Source organism: Corythoichthys intestinalis, chromosome 12, assembly GCF_030265065.1.
Source record: "Corythoichthys intestinalis isolate RoL2023-P3 chromosome 12, ASM3026506v1, whole genome shotgun sequence".
NCBI lineage: Eukaryota > Metazoa > Chordata > Actinopteri > Syngnathiformes > Syngnathidae > Corythoichthys > Corythoichthys intestinalis.
Genome location: NC_080406.1, coordinates 1,187,111 through 1,205,314, shown reverse-complemented (window position 1 = coordinate 1,205,314; position 18,204 = coordinate 1,187,111). Strand labels below are relative to the sequence as shown.

The 18,204-nt window shown below is 39.7% G+C and overlaps 1 protein-coding gene across 2 annotated transcripts in view; it reads left to right on the top strand.

Annotated features, from left to right (window-relative positions):
- Positions 1-18,204, top strand: part of dop1b (DOP1 leucine zipper like protein B) — a 51,293-nt gene that overhangs the window by 5,395 nt on the left and 27,694 nt on the right. For both annotated transcript variants that reach the window (XM_057852613.1, XM_057852611.1), the window contains exons 3-10: positions 7,106-7,287; positions 7,359-7,529; positions 10,086-10,275; positions 10,358-10,456; positions 10,593-10,716; positions 13,097-13,206; positions 15,490-15,601; positions 15,669-15,783. In XM_057852613.1, coding sequence (XP_057708596.1) covers positions 7,106-7,287; positions 7,359-7,529; positions 10,086-10,275; positions 10,358-10,456; positions 10,593-10,716; positions 13,097-13,206; positions 15,490-15,601; positions 15,669-15,783 — 1,103 coding nt within the window. The remainder of the gene's footprint in view (positions 1-7,105; positions 7,288-7,358; positions 7,530-10,085; positions 10,276-10,357; positions 10,457-10,592; positions 10,717-13,096; positions 13,207-15,489; positions 15,602-15,668; positions 15,784-18,204) is intronic.

Sequence of the window (18,204 nt, the reverse complement as noted above, 5' to 3'; positions counted from 1 at the left end):
TATACTTATATAGCGCTTTTCCACCTTTCAAGGCGCTCAAAGCGCTTTACACTATCTCGCCATTCACCTACTGGTGACACAGCACCAGGAGCAACTTAAAAATGCTTGGTAGTTTTAGGAACATCATATTTCTCAGCACGCCTGTTGAAAAATTTCAATTATTAAATGAAGGAAAATAAAATACAGTGGTTTGAAAAAGTATCTGAACCTTTTGGAATTTCTCACATTTCTGCGTAAAATCACCATCAAATGTGATCTGATCTGAAATGCGGTCAAAACCACACAGATGAAAAAACAATTGAAGTCAGGTGTGTGCCCAATTGTCAAGTTCAAATATGAATCCTTAGGTAGACATTTATAATGTTACCCAAAATAAGGAGAAAAGGCACTCAATTTAGTTGAAAAGCTTGCAAGGAGACGGAGGAAAGCTTCCGCAATCGTTCTAAAATAAAATCCTCCTTCACCTCTCTTTTTATTTGAGATGACCCTAGCAACAAGAGAGGTGGCAACCTTAAAAGGATAGGGAGCAAAGCAGGCAACACCTCTATGAGTTTGATTGGCTATGTGTATGCATATAGGTGGGATTAATACATGTGTGTCAAAACATTCCAGCAAAGCAAAAACTGTCTTTGTTGTTGCCTCTTGCACTTGGGAAGGCAAGAGTCTTTAAGGCTTCTTCAAGAAAAAACATTCCTTCTTTGTGATCACAATGAGCGAAAGCATTTCTTCATTGCGAGCAGCTATTAGAGCAATTATATAATGAACATCTCAATAACTATCACATCAAATAAAGTTCTTGCAATAGCATTTGGCAATTAATATATTGCAATAATTTGGTTTCTTAAATGTCCCAGACAGTTCAGATCTCAATGTCTGTGGCTTGTCCCTTGAAGTTGACCTGTGGACCCTGGTAGACCGGTCAGAATGACAAGGCAGTTTTATCAAGAACTAAACATGTCTAGAGTTATCAATCACTAAAATGTCTCTTTACTTCAGTCAATCATCGAACATACTATTACGGCAATTAATACTTTAATGTGAGCCTTCATTGGTAATAGCAAATATTTAATAACCATTTAATAATTATATCATGACCAATCACTGATAAGTGGTTTAAAGCTGCCCGACCCACTATAAAACACACACCTGATAAGAATTGTCTTGTTGAACAGCATTGTCTGATGTGCATCATGGCTTGGTCAAAAGAGCTGTCTGAAGACCTGCGTTCAAGGATTGTTGATTTGTATAAAGCTGGGAAAGGATATAAAAAACATCTCTAAAAGTCTGGATGTTCATCAATCGACAGTCAGAGAAGTTGTCTACAAATGGGGAGGAATGGAGATGACTTACGAGCGACCTCAACGTGATGAGTTCTTGTTTGTTTTTTGGGGAGAGTTGACTTGCTAGCAAAAATTTACAATGCAAGCGCTATGTAGTCGAATAATTCCAGAACTGAGTCTTTGATACTGTCGCGTTTTCAAGGTTTGGAAAATGCTTGAATTTTGCGTCAAGTCCTTAAAAACGCTTGGTAGTTTTAGGAACACAATATTTCTCAGCACCCTGCCGAAAGATCTAAATTATTAAACGGAGGAAAATAAAATAACTTTGATTCATCACTGCTAGAAACTAGTTCTGAAGTTGCTTTCCCTTAATGCCCCACGTCATATGGTCGCTCCTAAGAGTAGAGTGTGGAGTTGTCCGATAATACCGGTCGATAAAGGCATTTTTAAATGATGTTGGATAATATTGACGTTGGTTTTTCCATTATTGGTTTTGGGCCAATATGCATGTTGTCTTCAGAATGAATGTAGAAGCCTTCTGCCATTGTACAAAGGTGGTCACAGTTTAGCACTGCAGTTATGCTTTTTGACCATTAGATGTCTTCAAATTAAGATTCTTGGGATCTTTTTTTATGTTAGCAGAACATTTGTATTAATGGTGAAACAATTAAAGCAACACTAGGTAACTTCAACCTTATGTTTTCCAAAATTTCCAGGTTCACGGTGAATCAGTAACAGGCACACTTTTGCAAAATAGACAATGTTTATTGATTAGAAAATGCAGAATAAATGAGATTCATTGATTACAATCCCACAAAAGCAAGCAAACAAGTATCACAAACAAGTATAACAAATGTCAACGATGACGCTAGATTTGAGTTTGTCAACCCCAGAATCCCCGCGTTACCGCAAAACAAAATGTCCCTTTAGCAATGAAAATCGCTTACCGTGACAAATGAGTGGGAAACCAGCAACACTCCAGTAAAGCGGCAAAAGGACAAAGCTGGGCGATCCATACGCTTAATCCAACAGCGGACTTCACGGGGTGCCCGGAAACGTCCGGTTTTGTAAGGACCAGTGTTGTTAATTTTACTTTAAAATTGTAATTAATTACAGTTACAAATTACTTCTCCCAAAAAGTAATTGCGTTAGTAACTCAGTTACCTGAATGTAAGAGTAATTAGTTACTTGGCAAAGTAACTAGTGATATATATTTTTTTTTTTTTCTCAAAAAAAAAAACACAAGAAACAAAAAAAAACAAAAAACAAAACAAAAAAAAACAGGTCACACAATGTGAAGTTTAAAGGATTTGGGGGACAATTGGCCCTAGCCCAATTCTTTACCCTCCACTTAACTAGACACAAGGGTATTGCGATAACTAGCTAGTAACCTTTGCTATGTGTGGAAGTCATTCAAAGTTGTGAATCAACCGTTAAAGTTGTTAAAATTGCTCCCGTTATTGCATTAGTTCCCTTCTGTCTACTTTAAACATGTGTAGTTTTAAAACTGTTTCATCATTTAAAGATAGATTTAAGTTAAGATTTTGCCGATTTAGAAGCATTTTAGATTAAAAAAAAAAAAAAAAAAAAAAAAAAGTTACTTAGGTTCGCTAGGAAGGATCTCTACATCAGGGCCTTCCTGAGAGGTCTACTGCTTTAAGATGGCGGCTGTTTACTAACGCATGTAGTCCTTAAAACATGTTGGCAATGCAGCTGTGTCAGTTTTTGCATCTAGTTCTATAATATGATATCTACCATGTCATGTGTGCGTAGTTTGTCGGCTATGGCTACAGTCAGGTATTATTGGAGCCACCTAGCATCGCGGTTGCAACGGCGTCTTCCCCACTGCTGCTCTGCTCTCGTCCCCGTGAGTCCGTTTCTCTCAGACTTTTTTTATTCAACCAACTTAGTAACGCATAGTAACGCACGCCTTTCCCGCCTCAGTAACGGTAACGGCGTTGCCAAGATGAGAAAAGTAATTAATTAGATTACTCATTGCTGAAAAAAGTAACGCCGTTAGTAACGCAGTTATATTGTAACGCCGTTATTAACAACACTGGTAAGGACGCACCCCTCGGAGGCGGAGAGGCCACCTTCCACCCCCGAGCGGCGCGGCCCTGTCCAATTACAAACATTAAAGCTACTTTTGGTTCCGCCCCCTTGAAAAAGGACTTTTCATATGGGACAAATGAGCTGTGCTGCAACAGATGTAAATATTGTGGGTGCAAAACAAGTTATCTCGTGAGATTCTATGGGATTCCCTTCTTACTATGGGAACTATGGTGCAAAACAAGTTATCTCGTGAGATTCCCTCCTAACTATGGGAACAAGGTGGAAAACAATTGAAGTTGTTACAATCTATGTCACAGAAGCAATCATACATCACAAAGGCATAATGTAATATTTTCCCCCATCATATTTTCATATCATTTGTGATATGTCAACTGATATTTAGTAGAGTGACACCTCTTTTATATCCTGAGGGGGTCTGTATCACTTTCACCAGCACTAATTAACTTTGACAAGAGTGGTAGGAACCCACCGACACACACACAAAAAAAATACAAATGTGCTGCTGACTGCTTTACAGCATACGTCACTTCCCTCTTTCCTCATTCATTATAAAGATGGAAGTCGATGAAAATGCTTTTGTGCGAATTCTGCAAAGATGGCAGAGCAACAGATACAAAAAGTTTTGTCTGGAGAGGATAAAGAAAGGGCGGCTACCAGGATATACAGAATAAACATTGGCCCGGCTTGCACTTGCTGGTGTGACGTGAATAGTAATAAAGTAGTGAATAGTAATAAAATAATGAATCCAGTTGTGGCTAAAAAATAGCACATGATGGTTAGCAACCATGTGGCTTAACCCTAACCCAACTTAACTAGTCGTCCTTATAAATAGAAAATTATATATTTCTTTAGGGCTATTCCATTGACGAATTTTTCGGATTACGAAACTACTTCCAGAACCAATTAATGTCGTAAGTAGAGGTACCACTGAATAATTGTTAGGGTCGTTGAAAGCAGGGGGCACGGTAGGCAGATGACAAGTGTTAGATCTGATTGGTCGTTGAAAGCAGGGAGTATGGTTGGTGCATAGACTTTTTTTTTTTTTTAAATAATTTTATTGTCATCATCATCGGTATCAACCGAAGACGAAGACAAAGGTGGGCAGGAGGAAGCATATGCTTATCAGTTTCCCGTCCCTTCATGAAGAACTGACAGGACACGGAGCGCGGGGCCAATTAATAGTGGGCTTGCATTGTTGGCGTGGCCGTCAAATGCCGTGAATGCTGAAATCCCTGACTTCTCTTTAGATATGGACTCAAAACAGTCTCAATTATTGGTTAAAAGTTAAAAAAAATAAACAAAAAAAACGTGCAGTTAGCATTTAATTTACGTAAATATGTTGAAGTATGGTGCTAGTCTACTAGTCAATGTGGCGGCCGCCATATGTAAACAGAGCTTTTCCAGTGAAAATTCTTGTGAATAAATGCTTAAATCCCCCAATTCTTTATAGATATGGACGTAAAACAGTTTAGATTCTTGGTTTAAAGCAAAAAAAAAAACAAAAGCGTGCAGTTAGCATTTATCTTACGTAAATATTTCGAAGTACGGTGCTAATCTGTTAGTCAGTGTTGTGGCAGCCTTACAACAATGAGCTTTTTCCGTTAAAAATTTTTGTGAATAAATGCTTATATCCCCAAATTCTTCATAGACATGAACATAAAACAGTCTCAATTCTTTGTTAAAAGACCAAAAAAATAAAACAAAACCGGCAGTTAGCATTTATTTAATGTAAATATGTCGAAGTACGATGTCAATCTGTTAGTCAATGTAGCATCGCCATATATAAACAGAGCTTTTTACGTTGAAAATTCTTAAATGAATAAATGCTTCAATCCCTGAATTCTTTATAGATATGGCTATATGGATATAGAGACGTAAAAGTCTCGATTCTTTGTTGAGCAAAAAAACGGGAAGTTAGCATTTATTTTACACAAACATGTCGAAGTACGGTGCTAGTCTGCTAAACAATGTGGCGGCAGCCTTACCACAAAAAGCTTTTTACGATGAAAATTCGTGTGAAAAACGAGAAATATAATAATTACATTGAATCCCCGAACAAATCACTCCTGAGACAATCCTACCTGTTTGTATGCGGTACAGCTTTTGTACTTTTTCAACCTAAATCCGGCATTGGATCGCTACTTTTGTTGCTGCGACCAACTACGAATAACTGAAGCGGATTGTGAGATGGCCCCCTACTTGAAGGTAGACATGTGCCGGTTACCGGTTTCACGGTTTACCGTGGTGTGAAAACGTTGCGGTTTCAAAACCACTAAAATTTTCCGTCATACCTTAGTACGGTATCCTCTATTTTTCATGTGCCAAAATGCAGCTGAAGTGGCTGGGTGCGGCAGCGCTCACCCTTCCCCTGCTTGTTGTCGTGAGTGTCAGTGATGCTATTCTGCTAAACAGCCAGCAAACCCAAAAACAAACCCTCCAAACACAAGGCGTACTTTTGTTCAATTTATTGAGCCCTCAAATCGTGGTGAAATATACAAATGAATACATTTAAAACGTTGTACAATTGTATTTTTCCACGTGTGATTAGGTTCAACAGGATAGCAGTAGCACCATTAAAAAGTTCGCCAAAAACAAAACACACATTTTCCTTTCAAATTCAATATACAAACTAGCTAAAACTTACAAAGACGAATGTTAGCCTAGGCTAAGCTGGGAGAGCAGCTCCGTCGAGGTTTTATGTCTCACAGCCGCTGAGTGAGAAACAAGCTTGAATGAAGGGGGAAAGAAAAAGGATAGCGTCAAAGATCGCTAATTGAGAAAGGAGGTCTCACTCCCCACTTTTTTTTAGATGAAACCTTTCCTCAATAATATTTACATTTTAACTAACTTATAAAACTAACATACATTTTTAACTAACTTATTAACTTATAAATTCTTTGTTATTTTTAACACAAAGGCATGACATCATGTAGACTAGAGTTGACACAGTGGCTGAAAATGGCGAAACTTCACTTGAGCTTCCCCCCCTCAAAAAAAGTCATACAGTATATATTTTATATTTTATTTAGAAGTGTTTTTACTTTTTTATAGCAATTATTTTGTTCTTGCTCTAATATTGAGCAACTTGAGCTGTGGCTGTGGATATAGTCTAGGTTCTATTTATTTTAATTTTATATAAAATATTTGTTATTTTTTGTTCATTTATTTATGTTCACATTAGATTCATGTTCCAATTTGCAAATATGTTCTGAAAAAACATCCTGTTCAATGGAAAAAAGTTTTTTTGTTTTTCTTTTTTTTTTTTTTTAAACCCATACATCTCAAAATTTTGGAGCTATAATTGCAATACCGTGATATCGCGGTATTTTTGCTCACGGTTATCGTACCGTCAAAATCTCATACCGGCACATGCCTACTTGATGGTGTGGCGCAGTGAAGGTCGAATCTGACCTGTCAATTATCATTATGAAGTTTATGGTTGGTGGCTGACGAATCCTTGATTGGTTGGTGTGTATTGCAAGCCGCAGCTGGACCCTTCTCGAAGAACTAGAAAATTGGTGTCCAAGTCCTTAAGATTGGCTTGAATTCAGGCATGGCAAAAAGTGTACAAACCCCGTAGACATAACTTAAAATGAAAAATTGTAGGCTTGCAAGACTAATGAATCAATAAAATCTTCAAAAACAGGTTAGCTTCATGAGAATCAGCCATTATATGGAATGATCAACCTGGCGTGCCAGGTTAGTTTGGGTCTTTTAGTAGTCATGGCTTTCTTTTGTTATTTTTCCGTCAGGCCCTGCAGAGTAACCTGCGCTACTCCCTCCTGCCTAAGAGGCTGGTCATCGGCAAACGTCTGGCCCAGTGCCTTCACCCGGCCTTACCCAGCGGGGTGCACCTCAAGGCTCTGGAGACCTACGAGGTCATCTTTAAGATTATTGGCACAAAATGGCTGGCCAAGGATTTGTTCATATACAGGTAAGAAGGGTGAGGGCGGGGGGGATAAATGCCAGAGAGTTTTAACCACTTCTACATATGTGTATTTTTAGTTCGGGTCTGTTCCCGCTGCTAGGCCATGCCGCCATGGCAGTGAAGCCGGTTTTGCTGACGTTGTACGAGCGTTACTATCTGCCGCTGCAGAGGGCTTTGCTGCCCAGTCTTCAGGCTTTCATTACGGGGCTGCTGCCGGGCTTGGAAGAGGGACTGGAAGTCAACGACAGGTATGTGATAGAAACCTCCCTGTTTCTATCATTTTCAGTTTTTCCTCTCCTTTTTTCCCTCATTATTTCAATTGTGACGTCATTCCATTTGGATTTATCTCCATTTTTTAAAAGTTTTGATTATTGTATTTTCTGTCCATTGTTGTTCATTTCAAATTTTGTTTTAATTTACAATTTACTGTACAATTTCATTTTTTTTATCAGTTTATTTCAGTTGTTAAATATATTTCAAAACATGTTTCCATTTTATTTTATTCCATTTTTTTGTATTTCACATTTTCATTTTTGTAACCGTTGTTCCGTAAAAATAACTAACTAAAATAAATCAATGAATAGGACCCTTTAGGGTTTCCCCAATTTTTAACTCAATGGCTGCCATTGACTGCGCTAGACGTCCAATCAAATGGATTGGATGTCTACCCGTGATAAGCTCATTTCAGTCGACAACAGAAGCATAAAAATAAACCTTTCATCGCCAACAGGGCGGCCATGTTGGTAGTGGCGATGTTTATATCAAGGTCAATGCATTGACATTGAAATGAATTCATAACTAGCTTATTTTCTTTTTAAAAGATGATCGCTGTCAAAGCATCTACTATTTACTCAACAACTGTCATTGACGGTGCTAAACGTCCAAAATGTTTAAAGTGGGAGGGCTGGCAGCCAATGAACAAAATGCCAGACAGGGCTTCCTGCAGACCTTGAATTGTAACGTAGATGTGCTAGGGTTGGCCTCGGAAGTACTGATGTCACAATACTAAAATTTTCAACTCGATAGTGATACTCCAAAAAAGTACTCGATACCATTTTTGGTACTACACTCAGTGTTGTTTTTGGCAGCCCGTTAAATTTTCGTCTTACTCTTATGGACGATAATATTTACTAGTCTTATATTTTAGTCATTTCAAAATGTTTTTGATTGATTAAACGTGTTTATTTCGAATATTCAATACATAAGTGCAAATAACCAGTGACAATAATCAAACAAAAGAAATAAGAACAAATATATAATATATAGGGGTGTACGATATCCATTTTTTGAAACCGATATCGATAACTTCCTGCTCCTCAAGACCGATACGATGACCGATAATATATATATAATTTTTCAATGTATATTCACCTGAGTTTTTGAACACCTGTAGGCCAAAAATACTAGTGGTTGATTCAGCATAGATTTGCCTTTGACCGAACCAGAATTTTCATGATGACATGAACATTATTATAATGAACAAAACAAAGACAGTAACAAAACTTTGCATACTGGAAAATCAGGAGTGGAAACAAACGAACACATCACAATCCGACACCGTGCCAAAATATTATTAATAGGGCCGATAATATGTTATCGGATTTATTGGGATGACGTGATAATTCCTATTATCAGACCGACAATTACCGGGCGATAATTATCGTGCACCTCTAATAATAGACATACAAAATTTACAAAAAATGTCTTCGTCTAGTTTTTGTGGACAAAACATCGACTAATTTCGTCTAGTTTTAGTGGACGTTTACTAAAAAAATGTTTTCGTCTGTAAATTAAAAAAATGTTACTCCAAAAATAAATAAATAAAGGTTTCCAACTATTTCGAAAGAACAAGCACATATTGTTGGCTTTATCCACAAGGACAACACCAACTTGGTGATACAAACTCAGCAGGGAAACAGTACATTCTTTTCAATTAATAATTGACCTGGACGCCATGAACTGTAAGTTACAAAAGTTTCAAAGGACGGCTCACTTTTAGTGCAAATGCTCTGCTAACGCTACGAGTTGCATTTAGTGTGTGATGATCACTCAGCACAGACTTTTAAAGGCTGAAACAATATTGCATATTCTCTGGCAAGAAAACAAATCTTACCGTGTGTACAAGCCTGCATGGAGACTTGATAAAACATACTGGCGAGTTGGGAAGAGGGGGCAGCACATCATGGGTGAGACAACCAGACACTGCTACGATGCAGGCTAACTACATATATAATGTTCCACATTGTGAACATGTGACGGAAACGAATATGCATTTTCGTCACGTCTTCGTCTCGTCAGATGAAAACTGGCGTTCGTCTTATTATGTCTAAGTCTTCCAACACGTTTCGTTATCGTCTCGTCATTGTCATGAAAAAAGTCTTCGTTATATTTTCGTTGTCGTCATCATTGACGAAAACTATACCCGTACTACATAAATAAAAAGCCCAAAATTATTAGGTTTTTTTTTTTATTTTTATGAACTCTTTCATTGCCATTGTCAGTGATAGCTGTCCAAATGTGGCTCTTCAAAGCTAAATTAACACTTTAAATACGTTTATCACTAGTAGTTGTCCAAATCCATTTGAAGTGGGAGGGCATTCGCTGGCATCCCTCCCACTTGAAGTAGATTCAACGTCAAGTGCCGTCAATGGCAGGCGAGGAAAATGCAAAATTGTACACCATGTACCGGGATACAACAATTCAGTACTGATACTTTTGACAACCCTACTCGAGAGCTCGACCAAGTGGCCGGGGGAGAGGGAAGGTTGGTCTATTTTGACCTGTGGCTCTCTTTCCACGTCCAGGACGGACGCCCTGCTGCTCAAGCTGTCTCTGCTTGTGGGTCCGCAAGTGTTCTACGGAGCCTTGTGGGGTTGCATTCTAGTCAGCCCTACGGTGCGCCTACCTGCCACGGTCTTCATCGTGGCGCACTTCGACCGCACTTTGCCACTGCAACAGCGGAAACACATGCTCGGTTACGACCGCCGCCTGGCGGTGAGTGGCATGAAACGTGTCGGACCTCGGTCGAGACGTTTTTTTTTTTTTTAGTAACTCCTGGTCTTCTGTGTCTGAGCAGATGAAGTCTGTATGTCTTTCCCTGCAAGACTCCAATGTGCTGGTACAGAGGAATATGCTGGAAATTCTGCTCTTCTTCTTCCCTTTGGCCACTTCCCTGGTAAGCAAACGCGCTAACACTTAGGCCTCATGAGACTGTCATAGTTATGACATGGCATTGTCACGAGCATGAATAAATTGTTTTTTTTTTTTCAAAACATACTCATTTGAAATTCCCTCATTTCTTGTTGCTTCAGGACCCAGCAAAGGCCATCGTGGTCGTGACCACGGATGACATGACTACAATGGTTTCCGCCGCAACGCTCACATTACTCCGCAGGGACATGTCCCTAAATAGGCGCCTCTATGCATGGCTTCTAGGTAACCGCTGGGACCCTCAATCCCCTTTAAAAATGTTCACGTTTTTGACCAAACGGTCATTATTTCTGACCCAAAAACTCCTATTAACTCCCACTGATATTCACCCTAAGCCTGTTGTAATATGCAATAAGTCAATTCATCACAAGGTAAATGAAAATGAGGGCAGTAATTTTCCGAGCTGCGATTTATCTGTTTATTTGTGCGTGCCTGTGTTTACCTGTGCTGCATGCACTCGGCACATGTGCGTTTTGATGACATATGAGATTCCAGTTCCTTTCACAGATGTTTATTGGTCTTCAACACGCCATAGAGTTCATAAGTTCAGACATGCAACATAAGGAAAGACACCTACATTAAAGCATTGCATTGCTACATTGAGGCTAATGGAAAAAGACAATGTACTAATCACTTTAGCCTACTATAAAACATTGGCATTGTCTTCTCCAAAACGCAAAATTGTTGTAAAAAGGTGACACTTCAAACATGAAAATTCGCTGGTTTTGCAAATGATGCGAGAAAATCTATTACTAACACCACATGCATGACGAAAATGGTGAAAAATACTATGTAAAGGGCTTAGCGAACATACATCCGGTGAACATTTCAAACTAAAAGCACGTCATGTTCAACATGTAAAATGTAAATTTCTGAAGTTAATCTCACATACGTCAGATTCCACACTAACAAAAGCTTTAAAATGACACCCATTATGAAAATTTCTGATTGGCAATGAATAATTTGGCTTTAGATTTGCAAACGTGCACTTGGCAGGACAAGATGACAGTCATTTTGGATCAAATAAACACTTCTGATGGGCTGTAATTGAGCAGAGAACAGAAATGGCATTGAGGTTCTCTCCTATTTCATATTCTGCACTTAGCTAGCTTTCAAATGACATGTTATGCACTGTGGTTTTTTTAAAAATATTTTTTAAATATAGTTTGTTTTATTTAAGAATTACAATTTATTGCATTTGAATGGGTGATTTATTAGGATGTGTTTTTACTACATTAGTGGTTGAATTGGTTAAAAAAAATAGACAATAATGTCGCATATCGGCAATAATTTATGGGACATTATATCGCCTATTAAAATTTGCTATCGCGACAGGCCTAATTCACCCACTAAAAACAGTTTTGGTTGATTTCAACTGGTACAACTTCTAACTGCTTTGCTTGACCTTCGGGAAAATTCCGGCCCCAAAAAACTCACACATTACAGTCATTTGACATGGTTATCATTTTTGGACCCGCAAAAATTGACACCCATTAACAGTGAAGGCCAACCCGCAAACAAATCCTCATTGGGTACCATTGACAGTAAGACAAAAAACAATATCTGTTGACTGCTTTTGGACCCACAAAAATTCTTGATTTTTTTTTTTTTTTTTAAACTCCCCCGTAAAAAAAAAAAAAAAAATTCCCTTTAAATGCATCTTTGCCATTAAATCCTATTGCCATTCAAAAGGGACCCACAAAAATACATTTTGTGAAAATTCCACCCCAAAAAAAATCACGTTTTGGACCCTATGGAGTAATTTGACAATGGTCCAAATAATTGAAACCACAAAAAAAAACACGCATTGACTCCTATTCACATTGACCTCCAACCCGCAAACAAATAGTCATTGGCTCTTATTGGCAGTAACACAAAAAAACAATACCTGTTGACTGCCATAGGCTCCACAAAAATACTTGATTATAAGTTGTTGTTTTTTTTTTAATGCCCCGCCCCCTCCAAAAATAAATCCCTTTAAATGCATTTGACAAAAATTAAATTGCCATTAAATCCCATTGCCATTGAAGGTGGACCCACAAAAATATTTTGGATGATCTCGACAGTTCCAACTTCATAGTTTTACCAGTTTGTGAAAATGCCACTCAAAAAAAAAAAAATCACGTATTGGACGCTATGGACTCAATTAACTTCATGGAGCCACAAAAAAACTATGTATTGACTCCCATTCACATTGAATTCTATCCCACAAACAAATTCTCATTGGGTTCCATTGACAGTGAAATACACATTAGCTCCCATTGACTCTCAGACCCACAAAAGAAATTCTTGAGTGACTGTCATGTATTTTGACCCCCAAAAATTCTCATGAAATACCAGGTTCTCTTCTATTGACATTATTCACATTTTAACTCATTACTCCAAAAATGTTCACACGTTTGACCAATAAAGTGCCCCTTTAAAAAGATTTGTTATGCACAAGCAATCGAGTATAGGTTGCTGGGCCTGCCAAGCTCTGAAAGTTGGTCCGCAGTCATGAACCGATGATTCCAAAGTGTTAAGCGATGACTCAATAGCTCCGTGCCTATGTTTGGTCAATTTCTGGTTTTCTCACTTTGCTGTACTGTTTGTTTTTCTTTTGCAGGCACAGACATCAAAGGGGAGATGGTTGCTCCACATCCAAGCATGTCTTCTTCAGCAGAGGAACATATGTTGTTTTACTTCAACACATACTCCAAGGATCTTATTGTGAAGGTAGCGCACACATGTACAGCGATGTCCCCAATATTGCGTGGATTGGCGACATAGAAATAAATTTGCTTTCCACAATGTACTTTGTACCTCATTTCTGAAATTAAAATACATACATATACTAGGGGTGCACGATATCCATTTTTTTGAAACCGATATCGATAACTTCCTGCTCCTCAAAGCCGATAGATAGATATCGATAACGATAATAAATATATATTTTTTGAAATGTATAACCTTGAGTTTTTGACCACCTGGAGGTTTAAAAAAAAAAAAAAAAAACTAGTGGTGGATTCAACATAGATTTTTGCCTTTGATCTCACCAGATTTTTTATAATGACATGAACAAAACAGTGCGTTTCACTTCTGCACTGCCCGACAGCCAGCTAAGAATGAATGCACTTCCATAAACCACAAGGCTTGGTCTTTTTTTGTTTTTATGGGAAGACACTCGTCTTAATATTGTGAAAGTACAACAGAAAAATACACATGTTCAATACTCAATATACAACAAACTGCAAAATACACTTATATACACAACTGTTATATGTATAGCATTGCACACTAGCTTGAGCTACGAAAGCATTGGCTGGCTTCTATAACACAACTTATGAAGTTATTTACATATGACCCTTCACCACAGAAGTAATCATATATTGCACATCTATATGTTATAGTAAACATAAAATACATATATTTCCGAGGCGGAAACGTAACAGAAAGCATTCACGACTGTCAATGCTACCGCTAGACACCGCAATGTGTAAGTGATTGAACCAAACTACTGTAACAAAAAATAGATGCAGTGAATTATTCTGACCAGCAGGTGGGAGCAATGCCCCGCAAATGGTCAACTGATTTCCCATACTAGTGTGTAAACCAGGGGTGGGCAAACCGGTCCTCGAGGACCGCAGTGGGTCCTGGTCTTTGTTCTAACTTATTCAGCACAGACAGTTTAGCCAATGAGGTATCAGTGGAAAATAGAAGCACCAGACTGCAATCTACTGATTGCACTTGTAAGAAACCGGATTGGTGAAAGGCTGTCCTCATGATGGGTATGAACAAAAACCCGCACCCACTGCGGCCCTTTGTGGAATAGTTTGCCCACCCCTGGTGTAAACTGTAAAGCCAGAACAGTACATATTATCGGTCCTGTTATAAATGTTATTGGAATTATCGAGATGACGTCATAATTCCTATTATCGGACCAACAATTATCGTGCACCAGTAATATATACCTATATAATAGAAAAGATTGTCACCAGACTGTAGCAGCCGTCAACATTACTGAACAGTGCAGATTTTAACCTCTCCCAGTTTTTATTTAGAACCGACTGACCACGGAAAACTGGAGATATAATACTTTTAAGTTTCATAATAGGAAACATGTTTTCTCCAATAGAGGGCACTCACGCTCTTTAGACCAATAATGCTTCATTTCTGTTTTTTTTTTTTTTCGCTGGAATTCAATGATTTTTTTTTTCTTTTCATTGGGTTAATATGGTTATGTAATAGGTTATAGTCTTCTTCAATGTATAAGAATAAGTCTATATGGAGACAAAAAAATTGCATTGTTTAAAAAAAATTTTTTTAAACATCATAAGCAGTTACTCACAATGTTACTTATGACTTGCATATTCTTTTCACAAAATACTTTTTTTACTTGCACTTCAGTACATTTTTTGGATGAGTCCTTTTACTTTACTTGAGTAATATTATTTTGAAGTAACGCTACTCTTACTTGAGTAAAAGTTTTGTTTACTATACTCTCCTCTGCGGTATCGGTACAACATTAGATTTCAGCTTTGTTTTTGGAGAAGAGATCAATTCTTTTTCGATTTTTTTTTTTTTTGGAGGTGGGGGCTTCAAAAGGGTTCCTCTTAATCTACCATGAATGAATGATTTTTTTAAAATAACCACACAACTAAGCTGGTGGTGGTACAGCCCGACGTAGACAGTTACAACATCACATAGTACATAGGGAAAGGTTATCCGGGCCGTATATATTTGGGTTAAACTATAACATGGGATCTTTAAATATTTATATGGGTTAATGGCCCTCCGAAGAAAAGCCTAATTACAATGCAGCCCGTGACAAAGAAAGTTTCAGACCCTTTCTTGTACGACAAAGGATTGAAACAATATACTTTGAGTTTAAAAAACAAAAAAACAACAACAACAAAAAACACTTGAGAAACAATTGCCAAAAGAGCACTTCCCGTGTTGCTCACATGTACTGTGCTGTGTTTGCACAGTGTTTTTATGTCTTGTTTGTTTCTCCTCCAGGGTCTGATTAACATCCTCAAACAGAAGGATGCCGAGAGCAAACCGGAGAACGTGATTGGCTACCTCAGGCCTTTTCGCATCATTATCAGCTTGCTGGATAAACCGGAGTTGGGTGAGGATGCGCGATACGAAACGTGAAATGTCTCTCCGCTTGTTTTTTCAATTACACATGCGTCCAGGCCCAGCGGTGTTGAGCTGCGTGCTGTTGGAGGTGGTCCGAGCCTTTTACGGCTACTGTCGGGAGATGCTGGGCGCAGATGCCAGCACCAGGCTCTCGAGTAACCAGTTAGCCAGGTGAGGATGCGAAAGACCAACAGCTAGTAATGCTCAAGGCTGCTATTGGTGGTGCTAGACGTACAATTCATTTTGACTGGGACAGGTGAATGAACGAACATCAATCGCACTGTAAGATTAGCATCCGCTGCCAGTCCTTCTAGTTTAAATGAATTGGATGTCGATCATTGGGAATGGCTGGCAATGAGTTAAGCCTTGAAAGACTGACTTTACATTCAAGTGCGTATGTAGTTTTGAGTATCAAAAGGAGGTGAAAAAATGTATATTTTTCCAAAAAATGTGGTATCGCTACAATATCGGCATCAGTCAATACCACATAACTGTGTATCGAATCTGTATTGCAGTGTTTTTCAACCTTTTTTGAGCCACGGCCACTTTTTTCATTTAAAGGCACTCCACTATCAAAAAATCTCAAAATGAATGTCAAGTATATTCAACAATAACTAGCCGCGAGCCGGACACTACTAGCCGGGTGTTGCTGCTAGCTAGCCATCCAGCGCCTCTAGCTAGACACTACCCGCGGCCGCTCGCTGGACACTACTAGCCGGCTGCTGCCGCTAGCTGCCACTGGCTGGCCGGCCGCCAGTCGGCCGCCGCCGCTAGCTATCAAGCCGCTGCAAGTCATCTTGCCGCTACTAGCTAGCTGGCCGCCGCTAGCTAGCTGGCCGCTGCTAGCTGGACACTACTAGCTGGCCGCTGCCACTAGCTAGCCGGCTTCCGCCGCTAGCAAACTGGCCGCTGCTAGCTGGACACTACTAGCTGACCACTGCCACTAGCTAGCCAGCTCGCGCTGCTAGCTAGCTTGCCGCCGCCGCCACTACTAGTCAGCTGACCACAGCCGCCACTAGTTAGTTGCCTAGCTAACCACTACCCAGGGCTGCTAACTGGACACAACTAGCCGGCCGCCGCCGCTAGCTGCTACTAGTTAGCCAGCTGCTGCTAGCTATTAGGCCGCTGCAAGCTAGCTTGCCGCCGCTAACTGGACATTACTAGCCGGCCACTGCCAATAGCTGGCCGGCTGTTGGCACTAGCTAAATGATCGCTGCTAGCTGGACACTACTAGCTGGCCGCCGCTGCTAGCTAGCTGACCGCCACTACTAGCTAGCTGGCCACGGCCACCGCTAGCTTGCCGCCGCTAGCTAGCGTGCTGCCACTAGCTAGCTGGCCGCTGCAGTTAGGGTTGCCACCTGTCCCTTGAAATAAGGAAAGATCTTTGGAACAAATATCACCAATTGTTGACCAAAAACTAGCCAAATATGAACCAATTTGCTCCCAAAAATAAATTAGCACCCAACCATTAATTCACCGTTTTGGACCAAAAATGTGCCACTTTGAACCAAAAACGACCAATTCTTAACCAAAAACTAAGCATTTTGCAGGAAACTTTCACCAATTTGGTTTAAAAATGGGCACTTTTCGACCATTAAAATTCTAAATTTTGGAACAAAAAGTGATCACACTGGACCAAAAAATGACCAATGAAGCAAATATTAACCATTTTGGTCCAAAAACTGGCACTTCCTGACCATTCATTCACAGTTTTGGACCAAAAATGAATCATTTTGAACCAAAAACAACCAATCTTGACAAAAGAACCTAACCATTTAGGTAAAAAAAATTGACTTTCTGACAGTTAATTTACCGTATTGGACCAAAAATTAAACACCTTGAACAACAAAAAAAAGACCAATTCTTCAAAATGTTGCGTTCTGTATTGAACTAATACGGAATATAAATGAATAGATACATTTGTATGCATTTTAGGAGTTTTGGGGATGTCCCTTTTTTTGTCTGTCTGTACAGCTTTGGGCACGAGGGGGGCGTCCCGTATTTCTTATTTCTGAAAGGTGGTAACCCTCGCTGCAACTAGCTAGCCAGCTGTTGACACTAGCTAACTGATCGCTGCTAGCTGGATTCTACTAGCCGGCTGCCGCTATTAGCTAGCTGGCCACAGCCGCTAGCCGCCACTAGCTAGCTGCCTAGCTAGCCATTACCCGGGGCCTCTAGCTGGACACTACGCGCTAGCTGCCACTAGTTAGTCGGCCGCCGCTGCTAGCTATTAGGCTGCTTCAAGCTAGCTAGCTGGCCGCTAGCTGGCTGGCCGCTGATAGCTGGACGCCACTAGCTGGCTGCCACCACTACTAGCTAGCTGGCCACAGCTGCTAGCTAACTGGCCAGTGCCACCTCTAGCTAGCTGGCCGCCGCCGCCGCTAGTGCACCTTGAGCTGGCTGGCCGCTGCCTTTAGCCGCTACGTCTAGCTTGCCCCAGTGCCACTCTGACCTCTCTCACAGCATTAAACAAAATAATTGGCTACCTATTGACACCTAATGACAAGGAAGAGTATTGCATGATTAGCGACCATTGGACAGCACAGACATAGGAATTTGCGCATTTGCAGATTCACTTTTCAAAAAACATCA